The 18505-nt window shown below is 54.9% G+C and overlaps 2 protein-coding genes across 5 annotated transcripts in view; one reads left to right on the top strand and one right to left on the bottom strand.

Moving 5' to 3' along the window:
• Itpa (inosine triphosphatase) overlaps window positions 1–15189 on the top strand; it is a 30467-nt gene extending 15278 nt beyond the window's left edge. The window contains exon 8 of the mRNA XM_013070700.3: window positions 12699–15189. Coding sequence (XP_012926154.1) covers window positions 12699–12780 — 82 coding nt within the window. The 3' untranslated portion in view covers window positions 12781–15189. The remainder of the gene's footprint in view (window positions 1–12698) is intronic.
• On the bottom strand, window positions 263–13334 carry Slc4a11 (solute carrier family 4 member 11). Of its 4 annotated transcripts, none has more exons than XM_013070699.3 (20): window positions 13195–13334; window positions 11374–11436; window positions 9212–9376; window positions 9070–9116; window positions 8581–8812; window positions 8426–8507; window positions 8055–8178; window positions 5774–5977; window positions 5606–5699; window positions 5373–5498; window positions 5178–5291; window positions 4965–5097; window positions 4648–4721; window positions 3989–4142; window positions 3809–3915; window positions 3552–3720; window positions 3292–3465; window positions 2938–3133; window positions 2689–2858; window positions 263–2571 (listed from the first exon to the last, which is right to left on the bottom strand). In XM_013070699.3, exons 1-20 carry the CDS (start codon window positions 13235–13237, stop codon window positions 2502–2504), a joined length of 2541 nt encoding a protein of 846 aa, XP_012926153.1. In that variant the 5' UTR covers window positions 13238–13334; the 3' UTR covers window positions 263–2501. The 4 variants fall into 4 exon arrangements, with proteins under 4 accessions (XP_012926153.1, XP_004840773.1, XP_087044843.1 ...); XM_004840716.4 differs by having other exon boundaries at window positions 265–2571; window positions 3989–4217; XM_087188717.1 differs by lacking the exons at window positions 11374–11436; window positions 13195–13334 and adding an exon at window positions 10219–10617 and having other exon boundaries at window positions 265–2571; window positions 3989–4217.
• Window positions 15190–18505: the final 3316 nt, after the last annotated feature.

Raw genomic sequence — 18505 nt, 5'->3', positions numbered from 1 at the left:
TTGGTACCAGGGATCGAACTCAGGTCCTTGTGCTTGCAAGGCAAGCAACGGAACCACTGAGCTAAATCCCTGGCCCATTTCATATATATTTTTTTCTTCCAGTACTGGGGATTCAACCCTATGCCCTTTTAATTAATTAATTTTTTGGTACTTAGTATTGAACTCAGGACCTTGCACTTGTGAGGCAGGCCGAGGTGCCACTGAGCTAAATCCCCAGTCCTACCCTTTTTATTTTTTGAGACAGGGTTTCACCAAGTCACTCAGTTGCCCAGGCTGGGTTTGAAACTTGTAGTCTTTCTGCTTCATAGTGCTGGGATTCTAGGCATGCCATTACACCTGGTTTAAAATGTCAGTGTGATAACACTAAGTTATCTTTCTGGTGGGGGGGGATGGAAGGCCACCGTTCAGCCTGAGGGCTGGGGCCCCCTCTGGAGGCCTGGTCCAGCTGCCCCAGAGCCTCACTCTGCCTTGGGGAAGCCATTTCTTGGGTGGGACTTGGGAAGGTGGCTGCCTTGCATTATCAGAGAAAGGCCATTCTCTGGTAAGGAAGGGTGCACAACCCCATGGACATTGAGAAAAATGGGTCAGGACAGAAGGCAGGTTAGGGCAGGGCCCCTCATGCTGGTGCCACTCCCAGGCTAACTTTTATGCTCCCAGACAGCTTTGAGGAGCCTCTGCCAATCCTTGCTCTCAGTCCTGGTGAGGTTGTGCTTAGCTTTGGCTCTCTCCTCAGAACTGTCTTCCCTCACCCGGGGCATTGCACATGGGTGAGGACAGAATATGGTTCCTTCCCTCCCTTCTTGCCTGCCAGGCACGACTGGGTGGTTCCCCGGAAGTGCCATCACTAGCCCAGCCTCCTGAGTGGCCTCCTTGCTGGGAGCATTATGTCTGCCTACTTTTTGCCTGCCTCTGGAGATGGCCCCTCTTGTAGAGAATGAAGAGCCAGGCTGCTGAGGAAGGGCCCTCCAAGCAGAATCATATGCCAGGTGGATGGAGTGGGCACATGGGACTTGGAGCAGGACAACCATGTTTGCAGAAGCTTGGCTTCTTCCTGAGCTCTGTCTTGGGTGCATACTTTGTCTCCTCTTTTTTTTCTTTTTGGTACCAGGAATTGAACTCAGAATCTTATGCACTTGGCAGGCAGGTGCAGCTCTGGAGCTACATCCCGGGCCCTAGGGCCCTATCTTTCACTGTAGCACCAACCTCTGACTTTTGCCAGTCTATCAAGGGTAAAGTGGCACCTCTTTTTTTTTTTTAGCTTGCTTTTATCTGATTACGAAGGGATTTTTGTTTTTTGTGGATGTCTTTTTAAGCACATGTTGCAAAACATAACATACATTCATTGCAGGGTGATTACCAAGTGTTTTTTGCCTTTGTGTTTTGCAATGTTGGGATCAAACCCAGGGCCTTGTGCATACTAGGCAAGTCCTCTGCCTCCGAGCCACACCATAGCCCTACCAAGAGGTTTGAGCATCTCCTTTCCTATTAGCCTTTTGGGCTCCCTCTTCCCATTTGAAGCCATTGCCTCTAGAGTTTTGTCTTTTTCTTATTGGTTTCCAAGAATTCCTTGTATACTTTAGATATTAGTACCTTTTCTGTGTTGAGCATAGTGAATCCCTTCCTCCACCACCTTAATCCAAAATATCTTAGTCCATGGGGCATTTGTCAACTCAGAGTAAGCCAGGTATTCCTGTCTGCCATCTCTGCTGCTCCTGGAGGTACCCTGGAGTACTCTGAGCCCCGGATCTGTATTTCTGTTCTGGCTGCCACTGTCATGGACCCTGGCCAAGTGTGGAACCTTCATCCTTCCACCAAACCCCTCACATGCTGGCCTCTGCCACTCTCCCTCTTCCCTCTGGCCCCGCCATCACCCTGTGCAGGGTGTCTATGCCTTCACCCCTTGCCCCAGCCACAGCACCTCACTGGGCTCCACCTCTGTCCCTCATGCTATTTCCAGAACTTTCCCTGCAGGTGCCGCAAAACAGGGCAGCACAAGAGGCCACCCTCCTGGTCCACACTGCATTGTTGGGCCAGCATCTACTATGTAGGGTTATGTTTTGCAGGGTCCACTGTGCGAAGTGCAACAACCACCCACAAGTGCCACTGAGTAAACATTAGTCCCTCTCATTGCACTTCCCCTGGGATGGGGGTGACACAGAGAAGCATAGAAACAGGAGCTTTATTCTCTGAAGTGTCCACAGTGGGTTCCTTACACTATCAAGGAAATGGCTTCTCTCCTGACATTGACTCTTTTATCAAAAGAAAACCCACCCTGCTTAGTCCCACCCTGGACAGAAACTGCCCTGAGCAGTGTTCCTGACCCAAAGCTGAAGGCTAATGTGCAGAGGAGGGGAAGCACATAGCACTGAACCCCCACAATGCCCAAGTGCCAGGGCCTGTGAGCTGCCTGTGAGGACACAGCCCACTACAAGCCCCCAGACATAAGCACCTCCCTACACCCGGGAGGACAGGAGGGCGGCAAAGGTGTGGCCAGAGCCTGATCAGGACCAGTGCTCAGCGTCCATGGCATCCAAGTACTTGGCTTCAATGATTCGGGGCAGCAGGATGTAGCTGTGGACAGGAGGGAGAGGTATGCAGATGAGCTGTGAGTGGTCAGAGAGAAGGTGGCAGGCACCCAGCACAGCCCGCACAACACAGCCCTGGGCTGCCCTTCCTGCCCGCCTGTACCGGATGGGAATCATGAGAATCATGATGAGGGGGAAGATCATCTTCATGTAGGGCAGGGTGCTCATGCCGAAGGCGCAGAGCAGTAGCAGCTGCAGGACCTGCAGGCCTGTGAAGTAGTGGATCTTCCTCTGGGGCACCCTCCGAACGTAGTGGGTGGGTGGGTATGATGTCTGCGGGCAGCAGTTACCAGGTGTGGGCAGGGACAGCTGTGTGCCCTGCCCCGCCTATCCCCCTGGGCTGGGGACCCACCTGCTCCTTGAGCAGCAGGGCCACACGAGAGAAGAGCTGGTTGCCATCCAAGGAGGTAAGCGCAATGTAGAGGAAGAGGCCATAGAGCACAGGCTTGGGGATCCACTGCAGTGGGAAAGGCAGCAGCAGGAGGGACAGACCCACTAGCATGCTGGCGCCCAGAGATGTCAGCCTCGTCTCCTTCACATTCACAATTCTGCAGGGCCCAGGAGCAGGGGGTCACGTGTGGTCCCCTGGCTCCATCACCTCTAGACAGTCTTCCCTTAAGCCACACCCTTCCCTGGATCACATACAGCCCCAATGCTAGGTCCACATGGCTTTGCCCCAGGTCCCCAGGGTCACTGTCATACTCACGTCTCATAAATGTGCCCATTCTCCACTCGCTCCTCCACTAAAGCTAGGGCCCGCACGTGCAGTGGAGAGTGGGGGTAGGCAGCGTGGATCCAGGGCAGCCCAAATAGGGACAGCCCCGTGTTGATGATGGCTAGGAGCAGGAGATCCCAGTGGTAGGCAGTGCCTTTCACCAGCCTGCAGCACAGACACACATGGACAGAGCCCCACTGGCCTTCCGGGCACTAGGCACTTGCTCACCCTGCCCTCCTCTGCCCCCATACCTGTTCTCTGGTGCATTGACCAAGGCAGCCACCAGGTTCTGCTCGATGAAGAAGAGCAGGGAGAGCAGGAAACCGAGGACCATGGCACTGCCAATGGCTCCCAGGGACAGTGAGTCGATCTGTGCCACCTCAAACAGGTTCTCGCTGGGGTTGTAGCGGAACCTGCTCACTGCAGTAGGGGACAAGCACTGCTTGGCCAGCAGCCCCCAGGGAACAAATGCAGGCTGCCCTCAACCCACCTACGGGTCCCTGCTCACTCTCAATTTCCTGGAAGCCATAGGAGCTGAGGAGGGAGAAGGTGAGCACTGCAATGGGCAGGGCACAGTCGGACAGGATCTCTCGCACATATGGGTGCAGGTAGGGGCTGTGGATGGCAGGTGAGATCAGTGTGGCCTGAGAGCCGTGCAGTCCCTCCCCATACACTGGGGTCACCTCACCTCTTCTTGAACTGGTAGAGAGTGTAGCCCAGCCAGAGGGTACCCAGCATGATGAGGAGGCTGAGCACTGCAGTTGCCTGGCCAGAGTGCACAGCATCTGGGCTGCTTGAGGCATCCAGCTCAATGGAACCAGCCAGGAGATTGGTGTTGAAGGCTGTGTGGATGCCAGAGTTGAGGCTGGTATCTGTTCTCTTTGTGTGGTGGTAACCGTAGTAGTACTTCCAGAAGACTGTGGAGCAGGCCAACAGGCCTCAGTCTTCTGAGCTCTGAGAGGTCAGGGCCCAGCTTCCTGAATGTGGGGTAGGGCCCCAGGGAGGTGAAGGAGGGAGAGGCCCCGAGGGGGTGAGAGGGCTTGGGGGGTGGGGGGAGGAGAGGGGAAAACTGACCTTGTCTATCAGTCAGGACCTCACTGACCCCCCTATCCACCCATCATCCCCAGAGCCCTGCTATTGTTCCTGTTCCAGCTCTGAAACCCCACCACTGGGCTCGGTTCCTCTGCCTCCATGTCTGACCCTGCCTGGGGCAGTCCTGTCAGCCTTCAGCGCATGGGTGAGAGCAGCCTTAGCTTGATTCCTGTCCTCCCTGTCAGACCCTAGCCCAGAGTCCCCCATCCCAGCTCAGCTCCCTCTGCAGCAGGTGTTTGCTGTCCCTGCACTCACTTTTGATCATGCCCTTGACAGCATCCAGCACGAAGGTGATGGAAATGAACAGGGCAATGATTTCCTCTGTTGACCTGCCAGAAGGTGATGTGCCTCATGAGACAGGTGTGTTGTTGGGGACAAGGTTCCCTGAGCTCTGTGTGCCCCACCTCTAAAAAAAGAGGACTAGGGCCCAGGCCTGGCCCACTCCAGCCTCTTGGTGCAGGATACAGTGGGGACACCCCATCCCCCCAGGGTTCCAGGTCCTCGGAGGCTGGCAGGCAGCTAACCAGACCCCCAGCCTCGATGGTCCCTATGACCTGGAAAGGACCAGTCACCTCTTGAAGAGACTCATGACCAGGCTGAGGTTGAAGAAGGCATAGAGTGCAAGGAAGAAACTGTTCCACAGGCCTGTCCACGCATAGAAAGCATTGAAGTCCAAGTTGTAGTCATCACAGATGACACGAATCACTGTGAACAGGACACATGGTCAGCTCCCAGTGGGGACTTAAGGCCTCAGGCACCATCTCCCGCCTCAATCCCCACTGCACCCTGGGTGTAGATGGCCAGGGGTGCAGTCGTCAGCAGAATCACCAGCGGCTGCCCGGAGAAGATCGCGTACAAGAGGCCTCCTATACTCTGGCCAGCTATGGTCTTCTGAACATCTGCAGAGGTGGGAGGTCAGATGGACGCAGTGGGCACCATGGCCCTGACCAGCACAGCCCTGACAGGCACCAGGCCCTCACCAATGGCCCCATTTGTGTTCTCATCATTCAGGGATCCAAAAGCAATTGTGGGCAGGAGGCAGGCGAAGTAGAGGAACAGGGTGGTGGTTATGTATTTGCCCACAGCCTTGCTTTTCCCGATAATGCCTAGAAAAGGGGATGGGCAAGAAGGTTTGTTGGGGAGGCAGGATGGACACACATGTGGCCCTGAGGCCCGAAAGGCTGAGTGCTGGGTGGGCCACAGGGCCTCATACCATCAGTGAAGTCCAGTGGGTATACAGGAAACCTGCGCATGATGTCTTCCCGGATGCCCCTCCCAAAAGGGATAAAGTCCTTGCACTTTGGGGGCTGGGAGAGAAGACAGCACTTGTTGGCCCTGGCCATTCAGGCCCCTCCTGCCCATGCCCACCTCTGCCCTGTACCTGTGGGTGTCTATGGCCATGGAAGGAGCCTGTGCCATGTCCATTTGCTCTTGGTATTGTCATGGTGAGCAGCTGTCTCTGATGCACCAATGCCTCCTTGAATTCGTCCTCTGTGCGGGTCTTCAGGAGCTTCTGGCGGAAGGTGATGTCTGAAAACATGGTGGCGAAGGTGCGTGCCACCTCCATTGCAGTCTTGGTGCTTTTCTGGAGATGGAAGATGGAGAGTGCATCTGTAGTCCTTGTAGGCAGAGTACACTGCCCTTGGCAAGCATAGCATCCCCCAGAAGGTGGCAGAGGCTCTCCCTGGGAGCTGGCAGTGTTCCCCAAAGTTCAGGCAGTGGGGTACACTGGCCACCATTTCCACCAGCTCAGCAGATCACTAGAATGACTTTTTTTTTTTTTTTGTACCAGGGATCGAACTCGGGTCCTTGTGCTTGCACAGCAGGCGGCGAAACCACTGAGCTAAATCCCCGGCCCTAGAACGACTATCAATGTAAAATGTAATATTTTTCTTTTTCTTTTAAGATAGAGTCTCGCTATGTATTTCAGGCTGGACTGGAACTCACTATACAATAGCCCAGGGTGGCCTTGAAGTCACAGTGATCCTCCTGCCTCAGACTCCCAAGTACTGGGAGTACAGACCTGTGCTATCACACCCAACGTAATACTTTTCTTATAAATTCAGATACTAGTTGTTCTAAGCAACACAAATCTGATGGGGGTGGGGATATAGCTAGTGACAGAGCACTTGCCTAGCATGTACAAAGAAAGCTCTGTGTTCGATCCCTAGCACATACACACACACACACACACAAACACACACAGAGGACCACTGATATGAAACCGAAATAGAGCAAAACATTACCCCAAACAGCCATGTCTCCCCAGTGGTATTTTCACTGTCTGCTGGTTTATTTGATTTTCAAAGGAGGTCCAGGCCCATTGTACCTGGTCTCTTCCTTGTTGGCCAAGTCAGTGTGTCCATGAACCATGAATTAAAGTGTCCAGTTAAGCAATTTGCTCATCTCCCAGCCCAGGTACCTTGGGGCAGCACCTGCCCCTTGGTCATGCTCAGAGCTGTCATCCCAGGGCTCTGCATCCTGTGCTGCAGAACAGCCTGCCTTCCCGGGGAGGAGCCCAGTGTCCAGGCTGGTTGACTGGCCTCAAGGCACCCAGCTCATAGGCTATTGCTCCTTTCACTGTTCTGCCCACCCTGCCAGCTGCCACTTCCTGTCACCGTGAACTGTCCTTCCTTTCTCCCTGGTACCCTTGCAGACAGCATGTCTATAAGACCCTTGGGAGGGACATTTTCTTAGCACTCCGTTTGCCTGGAGGAAGCCTGTGCGAGAGGCAAAGACAGAATCATCAAGAAGCTAATGGGTGTTGTGGCACAGTCCTTAATCCCAACACTCGGGGAAGCTGAGGCAAGAGGATTGCAAGTCTTAGTCTACTCTGGGCAACTTAAGAGACTTAGTGAGACCCTGTCTCAAAATAAAAAGTAAAAAAGGGGCTGGGGATGTAGCTTGGTGCAAAAGCTCTGGGTTCAATCCCCAGTACCAAGAAAAGAGAAAGGAAAGAAGGGAGGGAGGGAAGGAGCGAGCTAATGAAGGGCAAAGGGTATGGCTCAGGGGTAGAGTGCTTGCCTCGCATGCACTAGATCCTGGGTTCTGTACCCAACACACTTCACCAAAAAACTAATGGAAGATTATATGTTAAAGCTCTTCTAAGGCCTATGAAGGGGGCTTCATAATTCCCTAGTCAAGGTTTCAAAATCCTTCTTTATTGGGAGAATCCCCAAATTACACCAGCTTCAACCTCTACAAAAGCAAGGTACCCTGACCAAACAGTATATAGCCCATGAAAGAGTGGGGATTGCTAGCCAGCAAATCGTTTTTTGTTTTGTTTTGTTTTTTGGTACCGGGGATGGAACTCGGGACCGTGGCTTTCGGGGCAGGCACCAGAACCACTAAGCTAAATCTCTGGCCCTGGCCAGCAAATCTTAAAGTCAGTCATCTAGAAGAAAGTGTAGGGTAGGGGAGACCAGGCTGAAGAAAGGTGACGATGTTTAAATCATAGTAATGGAAAAAGCATTTCTTCTCAGATGAGAAGACAACATTTTGGGCAACTCTGGGGAAATTTGTGTGCAACAGGGACCTAGCAAGGAAGTGTCTGGGAAAGCACCATGGAGAGAGAGGAGAGGGATGAGCAGGAGGCCTTCAGAGATGCTTTAGAGAAGGGGTCAGGGCAGTCTGGCCCCTGGAACCTCAAGACCTGCACTCACCATTTTGGGTGGGGCCAGCACCAGGATGACGAACCGAACCTCACAGGAGTTTTCGCCCCAGTTCTGTGGGCGAACCAGGCGGCTGATGCACACGTGCCGCTTCTGTAGGGCTTTCATGGTACAGCTGGCAGGGACAGGTGGGCACATAGGACAGAGTTGCCACCCTCAGGAGCTGCTCCCCCCAAACCCTGACTTTGTCCCCTGGTAATCTCCACTGGGGAGAAGAGAGACCAATAGGATGGCATGATGGACACTATCCTCCCAAACCAGGTGTCACCAGAGCTGGGTCACTTGTGGCTGGGGAGCCTCAGCAGGGACAGGAGACACTGAGCTCCAGTGTGATGGTTGTTGGGGGTAGCCTGGCAACTCACATGATGCAGAGCCATGACTGCTGGTACTGCACCCCTCTCACCGTGGCTGTGACCCCTTGGATGGTATCTGACAGCAGGTGCACTGAGGGTGGAATGAAGGGAGGGGGTCAGCTGTTCCCCCAGACCTCCCTGCTGGGTGGAAAAATAGGTTGTACCTTTACTCTCCGTGGGGCCCCCTGCATCCGTAAAGAGCTTGGCCATGATTAGGTCCAAGTTGCAGTCGGGTTCAGCGTTGTTGGGGTCCTGGGCAAAGCGGCTCAGCATGGTGCGTAGCACATCATCCAAGGAGGTGGCTGTTTCATTCAGGATGATGCTGGCCTGGGCCAGGAAGCCATCCAGGTCCCGGTGTGCTCGGATCTCTTCCCCAAAGTTCTTTAACTTCAGGTACTGCAGGGACCCCAGGCCCAGAACCACACAGGCCCAGGAATGAGACTGCTGTCCCTCCTGGGGCTCACTCCTCCATGGCGCCCTCTGGCTGCCCCTGCCCATCAGGGTGAAGACCCCTTTCCAGGAGAGAAGGCTCAGCCTAGGGCTGGCCTGAAATCCCTGTCAGCAACTCTTGGAGGGATGGGGAGAGGGACAGCAGGAGGGACCCACAGGAAGCAGCTCCCTCCTGCCACCTCAACCAGACCCCAGACCCTTACCTTGCGGGATGTGTGCAGGAGCACGCAGCCAGACAGCGCTTCACCTTCTGGGGAGAAGGGAAGAGGGCTCAGGGTGCTCAGGGCTCATTGGTAGAGTGGGGTCCCGCTCCCCCAGCCTGTCCCTGCTGCAGCCCCCCCCTACCAGATATGGAGGGCTGCACCTCAAGGTTGACATTGACGAAAAACTGGATGCTCTCGCCAGACACGATGGAGGAGTTGACCGTGTCAAAGACCTCATCCCCCAGGCTTTCTTCCCGGACCTCTGAAGCATTGTCCACATCATTCTTGAGGTAGCTCAGGGATGCAGCTGTCACCAAGAGACCCGAGATGACCCAGTGGTCAGTGCTGTACACCAGGAGGGGCTCCAAGCCCAAGGCACAGGTCCTTGCTGCCTACTCTGTAAATGATGAGAAGCCTCCCACAGGCCAGGAGAGAGCCCCCAGCCACCAAGGGAGCACTGGTCATCCTGCCCAGCCCCTTTCAGTGTGGCCGCTGGCATGCACAGCAGAAGCCTCCCTGCTCAGAGACTTTCCTCAACACCAGCTACGGGGATCAAGCCCCTGCACTGTTCTGACCCTTCCTATGTCATCCCACCAAACTTCGTATAAGGCTGTGCACACCTATAGTCTCAGCTACTTCTGAGGCAGAAGGGCTGGGGATTTAGCTCAGTGGTTCCACCATCTGCCTCACAAGCACAAGGACCCAAGTTCGATCCCCGGTACCAAAAAAAAAAAGGCACCTTACTTCTGAGGCAGAGGCAGGAGAACTACAACTTCAAGCCCAGCTCGAGCACCTCAGCAAGACTCAAAACAAAACAAAAAAATGGCTGGGGGTCCAAGGATTTAGCTCAGTGGATCTGCCGCCTGCCTCCCAAGTGCAAGGTCGAGAGTTCGATCCCTGGTACCCCCCCCCAAAATGCTAGGGATGTAACTTAGTGTGAAGACCCACAGGAAAGCTCCCTGGTAACATGCAAATGTTCCTCTCTTCCCTAAGCCCTGCTGCTCCCCCCATCCCTTCCTCAGGCTCAGTCCTAGTCCTTGTCCCCACCTTGATCCCTTACTCTGCCCAGTCAGCCAGCACCCCAAGCTTGCCAGCTCCTCCAAGCCAGCTGTAGGCTTCCCTCCCACCCAGGCCTTCTTTAGGGCTCACTTGGAATCCTCCTCCTCTAGGAAGCCTCCCAGGGCCCTGCCTCTCTTCTGGCCCAGCTGGCACCTCTTCCGGGACCGTCCGATGGTCCCCATTTGTGGCTACTTCAGGAAAAGGGGCCCTTGTAGTCCAGGCCCCACTACTGCCTGACCAACACCTGTGCAGGGACAGGAACGGGGTCAGCGGCACGCCTACCTGGTAGGCAGTGACTCACCCTGACTCACTTCCACTTGGTCAGCCAGTTTCCTCTGCACATCCCCATGTTCCAAGCTCAGGGACTTGACCCCCAGCCCCAGGCTTGTTCTGACTCCACAGCCCAGAGAACTACTAGCTCGCAAGATGTTCTCACTTTTGTTGCTGAGCTTGTGAAAAACCATACTTCCCCATCTCTGCCTGCCTTATTTAAAGCCTCCCAGTTCCCCCAACCCCTATCTACCCCACTCGCTCCTCTGCCGCCCTGGTCAGCACCCCATCTCCCCGTGTTGCCCTGTACATCTTATCACCCTGCCTACCTTTTTGTAGGGTCAGCTCTCAGGCCCCTTAGTTAAGGACCTGCCTGGGTGGCACCCCAGCTCCCTGCAGGGCTCCTTGGATGCTACATCCCTACCTCCATTGTGAATGATGGCCAGATATGTAACCCCGAGGGCACGGGGTGAGTGTGTGTCACCCTCAGTCTAAGCACTATGGTCAGGCCAGCTCAAGTGGCTGGGCACAGAACGGGCAGCACGAAGGGGGATAGGCAGCCAAGATACATGGAGGGGACAGCTAGACCCATGCAAGCAAGGACAACTGATGCTCAGAGAGGTTAGATTTCCTTAGAGGGACAAAGCAGTGCCTCCCTCCAGGGCTGCGTGGGTACTGAGGGATGAGATAAGAGCAGACACAACCCGTGGCCTAAGGCTGCCTAGATATGCAGGGCATTGTAGCAGTGATCAAGCGAGGGAACACCAGGTGGTGCCCAGCACCTGACCTCCCAGGACCACGGTACCCCCAGGACCTGGCAGTGATGGACTTGTGAGCCATCTCTCTCACCACACCTTGGCCTCCTGGAAGTGAGGACAAAGGCATTCCAGTACCAGCATGGGTACACGGACAGGTGGCCAATGCCACGACATGCAGGTGTGGTCACCTAGAGACAGCCAAGGTTTGTGTACACACCTGAGAAGTACTCACTGGAGTCCTCAAGGCATCCATTCCTTGATGTGGCCAAAGAGGAGCTTTCTGCAAGACAAGCCAAAGAACTGTCACCAGTTCAGTGGAGCAGCCCTAGACAATCTCCTGTGCCCACCTGCAACCCACCCCACACCAAACCTGCTTTTTTTTTTTTTGGTACCGGGGATCAACTCAGGACCTTGCGCTTTTGAGGCAGTCGCCGGAACCACTGAGCTAAATCCCCGGCCCACCTGCTTATTCTTATCCTTCCCAGGGACCCAACCCTGGGGAACAAGAGTAGCAAGGCCTGGTCACAGTGGTGCACACCTATAATCCCAGCATTCTGAGCGGCTGAGGCAGGAGGAGGATCGGAAGTTCAAGCCCAACCTGAACAATTTAGCAATTTAGGAAGATGCTCTCAAAACAAAAAATAAAACAGGGCTGTGGATGTAGCTCAGCACTAAGGCCCTGGGTTCAATCCCCAGTACCAAAGGAGAAGGGGGGAAACAGGAATATTAGTTCAAGGGAAGGGCCCCTGTGGAGCCAGCCCCTTAAATCAGGGGAAGCCAGCCTTGATTTAAATTATTAAATTCCTAACTCACGGGGCGGGGCGGGGGGGGGGTAGATGCCCAGGTGCGCAAAAGGTCAAAGAATACAGTTCTCAGGATTTTTTCCCACCAAACTATTAACACTACCCAGTTCATTAATCCAGGTTTCGCTGACGGAATCTAAACCCGGCCGCCGAGCTGGAGGGAGGGCACGAGAAGCGAGTCTCTCCCTACTCCAGCGCTGCCAAGTCTAGCAGCTGGGCCAAGGCGTTCTCTCCGCACCTCGCTCCTCTCCCTCAGGCCGGTCCCGGTTCGGATCCGGGAGCCATAAACGCCCATCCCATGCACGGCCCTCCTTTAGACCCCACGCGCCCTGGGTCACTCGAGGGGGACCTGGCAACGGCCTTCTCCCCTGGGCGTCACTACTGTTCAGGGCACCAGGGAAGTGGAGCAGTTGATTCAGAAGAGAGAAGGGGCAGGTACGTGCGTAGGGTACACACAGGGCACGGGGTGCACTCACAATCCCCGCGCCGGACTCAGACGGGCCGCTGTTTGTGCCGAGCTGAGCAAGGAAGGAAGCACAGGAGGGCGGCGTGTGCAGAGGAAGGCGCCCCCACAGGCGCAGAGCTAGGGTCGGGGCGGATGCGCTAGGTGGGAGCCGGGGCCGAACTCGAAAGAGGGAGAGGCAGGGAAGGTGCGGTCGGAGGCCGCGGGGTGGGCGGCCGGCTAGGGGCTGGAAGAGCGAGGGTCAGGCTAATCCTCCTATTCGCGTCCTATGTGCAGGTACAACGCAGGACGAACCCCGCTCCTGGCCGCGACCGCGCCCGGGGCTGCCCTCCAGATATCCCGGGGACTTCTCTGGTAGAGCCGGACATGGTCACAGCCCCTGGGCCCAGGGGGTCCCCCGCAGTGCTGCGTGCTGGATGCCCCGCGGAGCCTAGGAGGAGGCTTCCCGGGTTGCCGTGGGCCGAGCTCTGAAGAGCTCTGCGGGCGCGGAGGCCCCGGGGCACCACTCTGCCTGCTGCCCGACCCCTCCACCCGCCGCATCTTTGCTCAGACGCTGAAGGGTTCCAGACGGAGAGTGCAGAGGCCTCAGTCATGCGCCTTGACTCTGGCTCCCTCTCGACTGGACCCACAGCCAGGATCGCGCCCCAGGCAGGGGGCCCCACAGTCCTCCTGCCCATGGGCGCTGTCCGGTGCCCCGACGGCTCCGCGACCCCGCCTAGATGCCTTGACTTCCCCGCCGCGCCCCGCCTCGCCATCGGGCTCCAGCACCCACCGCACGGCTGGAGATGGAACACGCGCCTGCTGGCCGCGGCCATGGCTCGGGAGTTTGGCCGGACTGCTGCGCTCACCACCGGGTCCTAGTCCTCGGGCGCCGCGGGACCTCAAATGGGCGGGAGCCGGCGACACACCCCCCGCACCTCGCCTGGGTCCTAGAGCCGCTCGGAAGCCCCGCCCTTGAGAAGGGGAGGAAGGGTCGCCAAGGGCGGGTTAGCAGTCCGCCCCCCTCGCACCCTCGCCCCGTAAATAGACGACTGCTCTTGCGAGCCCGCGGCGGCTTGGCCAAGCCGCGTAGACCCAGCTCCTTTCGGACAACGCAAGCGCACCCGCTCAGGCCACGCGGGGCGAAGGCCTGGGCGGGGCTGGGAAGTTTTTGTGTAGAAGCCCGACGACCATGCAGTCCCCGCCAGAATGCGACTGCGGTGGGTCGAGGGCTTCTCCGGTGTCCGCTTTAACTGTGTCGCCGGCCCCCACCCCCCTCTCCTGGGGGCCTGCAGCTCCGCCTTCTGCATTCATCGCTTGGGCTCGGCCCTTAATTGGCCTCCTCCTCCTCCAGGAAGCGCGCCCGGACTAACTGGACGGGCCGGCGCGCCTTCCCCGGGTTCGGCCCCGGCCCAGCTCCGCGGCTTCAGGTTTGCTCCCCTCTCAACTCTCGGCTTCTCTCCTTCCCAAAATGCCCCCGCCGCCTTCTGTTTTCCTGGCCGGGCGGGAGCTGGCTCTCGTGCGAGGAGTGGTGTGGGTGTGTGGTGGTGCAAGTCTGTGCTCGCGTGTACGCGTGTGCGGGAAGGCAGTGGTGCGCAAGGCAGGCGGATGCGCGCTGCTCTGCGGCCTGCGCCTTATCCCCCAGCCCGCGCCACTGTGTGCCTGCGGCAAGACCTTCGGCGGTTCCCCTTACCCTGCTGGGACAGAGGCTTCCGCCACAGTCCTCCAGCCAGGAAAGGGCGCGGTGTAAGCAGAGGCCCACCCACCTCTGCGCAACAGCTGCAGCCGTGGTCCCGTGGCCCTGGGGGAGACTCTTCGGGTCTTCTACAAGCCCCTCTGCCACGCCTTTGGGACCAGAACTCTGTTAGCCAGAGCTCTCGCCAGCCACAGACTTCCGGCCTCCGGCAGCGGCTAGGTGGACGTTGGGGGCTGACCTTGCATAGGGAATCGGACTGGATGGGCCTTGGCTTTCACCTCCGGCCTCCGACGTCTGGGAATGGCTTGGTTTCGACATCTCTGTCCCAGCAGCTCCCAAACACCTGCTCCTTCCCATTCAGGTTCATCCCCCTTACCGTAGCCTCCTCCTCCCCCGTCATAGGACCTTAGTCCTCCCTAGGGTGCCTGTGTCCCCCTGCCTTTCTATCTACCTCTCAAAGGAACTCACACTGAGCCCTTCTGGCTTTAGTGTCCTGTGCTGTGGCCCTGGTCTCAGAGGCGGTTTCCTGTCCCACAGATATCAGGAGCTGAGGCAGAGACAGGTGCCTGGGTCTCCCGACCAGTGCTGCATGGCTACTGGAAGAAGCAGGTACTTGGAACCCTCTCATTCCCTCCCCTGGGGCCTCTGACTTCATTGGCCTGTGAACAAAAAAGTCAAGCACTTGGATCCCACAAGGCACCTCTGTCCAAAGCACTTCCAGCTCAGTTTATCTTGTATGCAACTTAGTTTGCCTACAATTAGAAACTGGGGTGAGAACTGTATATAGAAAGAATCTTACTAAAAACCAACACACTTCCTGGAACCTCCAGGTGCACTTCCCCCAGCCACACTTTTTGTTTTGTTTTGTTTTTTGAGGCCGGTCTTCCTTTGTATTTCAGGCTGGCCCTGAACTCACTATATAGCCCAGACTGGCCTTGACCTCAAGTTGATCCTCCTGCCTCAGCCTCCTGAGTGCTGGGATTACAGGTTTACGACACCATGCCCAGGGGCCGGGGATTTAGCTCAGCGGTTCTGCCTCACAAGCACAAGGACCGGAGTTCAATCCCCAGTACCAAAAAACAATCAAACAAAGTAACTCCCTCTCTACTTCTCTTCAGATTACTCATACCTGGAGGATCGCTGAGAGTTCAAGGCCATCCTAGGCTACATAGTGAAACCCTGTCTCAAAAAACCCCTCAAACAACAACAATGACAAACACGCAAAAATAAATCACTCAAACCTGTCTTCCAGAAGTAGAAAGAGTAAAGGTATGAAAGAATGTTCAACATCACTGGTCATTTGAGAGATGCAAATTAAAAAACAATGCCGAGATTCCATCTCACTCCAGAAAGAATGGCTGTTATCAAGAAATCAACCAATAACAAATGCTGGCCTGGCTGTGGGGAAAAGGAACCCTTCTCCACTGTTGGTGGGAGTGCAGACTGGTACAACCACTGTGGAAATTAGTGTGGAGATTCCTCAAAAACCCCCCAAAACTAGAGGTTCCATTTGACCCAGCTATTCCCCTTCTTGTTATCTTCCTGAAAAAATTAAAAGCATCATACCATAATGATATATGCACACCTATGTTTATAGCAGCACAATTTGTAATAGCTAAATCTTAGAAACAGCCCAAATGCCCATCAACTGATGAATGGATAAAGAAGATGTGGTTTTTTTCTATATAATGGAGTATTACTGTGGCATAAAGAAGGATGAGTTTGAGACATTTCTAGGTAAATGGATGCACCTCGAGACCATACTTTTAAATGAAATAAATTGGACACACATGTTTAAATACTGCACTGTTTCTCTAGTGTGAGAAACTGAAAGTAGAAATAAAGTCTAAAATGTATAATAGATATTGGAAAATAGGAAGAAAATGTTCAAATGAGAAAGGGAACAAGGGAAAGAGGGAAGGAAGGAAGGGACAAGAAAAAAGAGAAAATAGAAGGAAAAACTGGAAACAAAGCTTTTTTTTTTTTGGTACTGTGGATCAGACTCAGGACCTTGTGCTTGAGAGGAAGGCGGCAGCACCACTGAGCTAAATCCCCAGCCCACAAAGCTTTTGTAAATAAGGAAGAAAAGGGGTTGAAGGGAGGGGCAAATGGGAAAAAAAGAAGCAAGATGTATCATGTACACGTACATATTCCCTATGATGAATGTTATTATGTATATCTAAAATGTACCAATAAATGTTTTGCTTAAAAAAAAAACCCTGTCTTCCATCCCTACCATGTTGTGGAAACTACTCTCCAGGCCACCCTACTTCAGCTTTCTTGTCACTCCTGTGGCAGTACATAGACCATCTGTGACATCTCTTTTAGGAGCCTGGCTCATGTTCCCCTTCACCCTGGCTCTGTCAGTCACTGCTGACCTTTGTTTCTTCTCTCTAGCCACTGAGCTCCTGACTACCACAAGCCATGGCCTACTTAACCTGCAGCCCATACATACCCAAATGGCCAGTGCACAAATCAAATGAAACACACCTGAATAGGGCCCCTGAATCTACTTTCCACCCAGTTCCTCCAGACCTGAGACTCACCTTGGCTCATTTACATCAAATCCACAAGCAAGGGTTGCTGCCTTTACCTACAAAACAGGCTCAAAATCCCAGCTACTTGGAAGGCTGAGGCAGGAGGATCCCATGTTCAAAGCTAGGCTGGACAACTTAGTGAGACTATCTCAAAAAATAAAAAGGGCTGGGGATGTTAGCCCATTGATAAGAGTGCATGACTAGCATGTGTGAGGCCCTGGGTTTAATCACCAGTATCAAAAACAAACTAAACAAAACAAACCAAAATAAAAAGCCCAGAGATCTAATTGGTCCCAACCCCAGCTAGCCCATCACCTGGCCCCTAACCAGCACCCTCCTGCCACACCCTTCCCCCATCCCCTTCTCCCATAAGCCACTCCATCCACAGTGTCTTCCCGTCCACTTAGCAAAGGACATTTCCAAACTCCCAGCTGTGCTATGGGGTGGCTCAGCTTCTATACATCCTGGCTGCTGCTGTTCCCCACCTCATAACTCCTGCTCCTCAGTGCATGTCACTGCAGCTGCCAGTGCTGCTGGTCCTCTACCACTGTCCCCTGACTGCCTCAAGGCCTTGACAGTCTGTGTGCCGCTGGGGTCTCACCACAGTGTCTCAGGGACCTTCCCTGGTCACACTCTCCAAAGTAGGTTCCAGCTTTCCTGCCTTCACAGACCCATGGCCCAAAACCCTGGAGATCTTTCTTCCATTCTTCTTACCTACTGCCTGGGTCTTGTCTGCCTGGCTAGACATGGATGCCCCAACAGCAGGACTGTGTGTCCTTCAACAATGCAGCACCCAGTATAGTAGGTGCTCAGTAAAACCCGGATGTTTTTCTGACTGCAGATCGAAATCTCCCTGGATAGTTCCTGAGGCAGTTCAAGCCAAAGCTGCTCCCAGGTGACCTCGACTTCCACTCCATTGCTGCCCAAGCTTTCCAGTCATGCCCGACGGGTGCCTAGGCAGAAACTCCCCATTCTTCCTGCTTCCTCCCCCCGCCCCCAGACTCCCCAGCCATCACTGTCTTTTCACATCGGCTTCTCAGCTTTCCCATCCTGGATGCCTTGCCTTTCTTGACCCAGGCCAGCATGACTTCCTGCACCTTGAAGCCAGCCACACTCCCTGAGGGTCCCGCTGCCCTGCCCTATATCCTCAGCCCCTCAAAACCTTCTCCAGAGCAGCTGTGCAGCCTTCTCACTTTCCTGGGAGGAGAGACTGTCACCCTGCTGTCACTCTGTGTGAGGACTTGTCCTCTCTTAACAGTTACTTATTTGTGGGAACTCCATGCCCATGGAGGAGTATAGACTGAGCTCACTGCCTACTGTGGTTAACTCCCTGGTACTCCCTGGTTGTCCCAGTGGACAAGCAGCCACCAGTCATGCCAACCTCCTGTCCACCTCTAATTCTTTTTTGGATTATCTTCTCCCCAGATGCGTTTCCCCTTCTCTGAGGAGGACTGGACACACTGGTGATGCTGGGGGTCGGGGGGGACCAGAGATATATACATGGCCTCTGCTGGCCTCCATTCTCTCTTGAGGCATTTCCAGGTCCCCCAGAGGGATGGCCTTTTGGTACCCAAGTAACACAGCAGCCTCTCTTGGAGGCCACCCACACCTCACCCTACTGAGAAAGACCTAGGCCCCTGTCACTGAGCCAGCCCTGTTTCCCTTGACACTCAGTATGTCAATCACTGAAAGGATGAGTTATTGCAGAGGAGAAAGAGTAGCCCAGGTGTGGCAATGGGCGAGCAAGTAAGTCCACTCCCTAGGAGACAGACTTAGGGGTGTTTATGGGATAAAGCAGCAGGTAGCTTGAGGTGTGGGCAAAGGCACTAGAAGCAGAAGAGTGAAGTAGTGGTGGTGGTCTGCATGCACGC

This window comes from Heterocephalus glaber, unplaced genomic scaffold (genome assembly GCF_053883595.1).
Source record: "Heterocephalus glaber isolate CG9 unplaced genomic scaffold, H.glaber_assembly_v1.0 deba00001532, whole genome shotgun sequence".
NCBI classification, from domain to species: Eukaryota; Metazoa; Chordata; class Mammalia; order Rodentia; family Bathyergidae; genus Heterocephalus; species Heterocephalus glaber.
Note: the sequence above shows the minus strand (reverse complement) of the source record. Positions and strands in the feature narration are given on the sequence as shown.

Bases quoted from the DNA above. Each gene is read 5' to 3' on its own strand.
- Slc4a11 (XM_004840716.4), bottom strand. From the start codon at position 13,237: ATGGCCGCGGCCAGCAGGCGCGTGTTCCATCTCCAGCCGTGCG. The intron at 5,292-5,372 runs GTGAGGGCCTGG...CCACCTCTGCAG, and splicing joins GAACACAAATGGGGCCATTG to ATGTTCAGAAGACCATAGCT. The intron at 4,218-4,647 runs GTGAGTGCAGGG...CCTGCTCCACAG, and splicing joins TGTCAAGGGCATGATCAAAA to TCTTCTGGAAGTACTACTAC.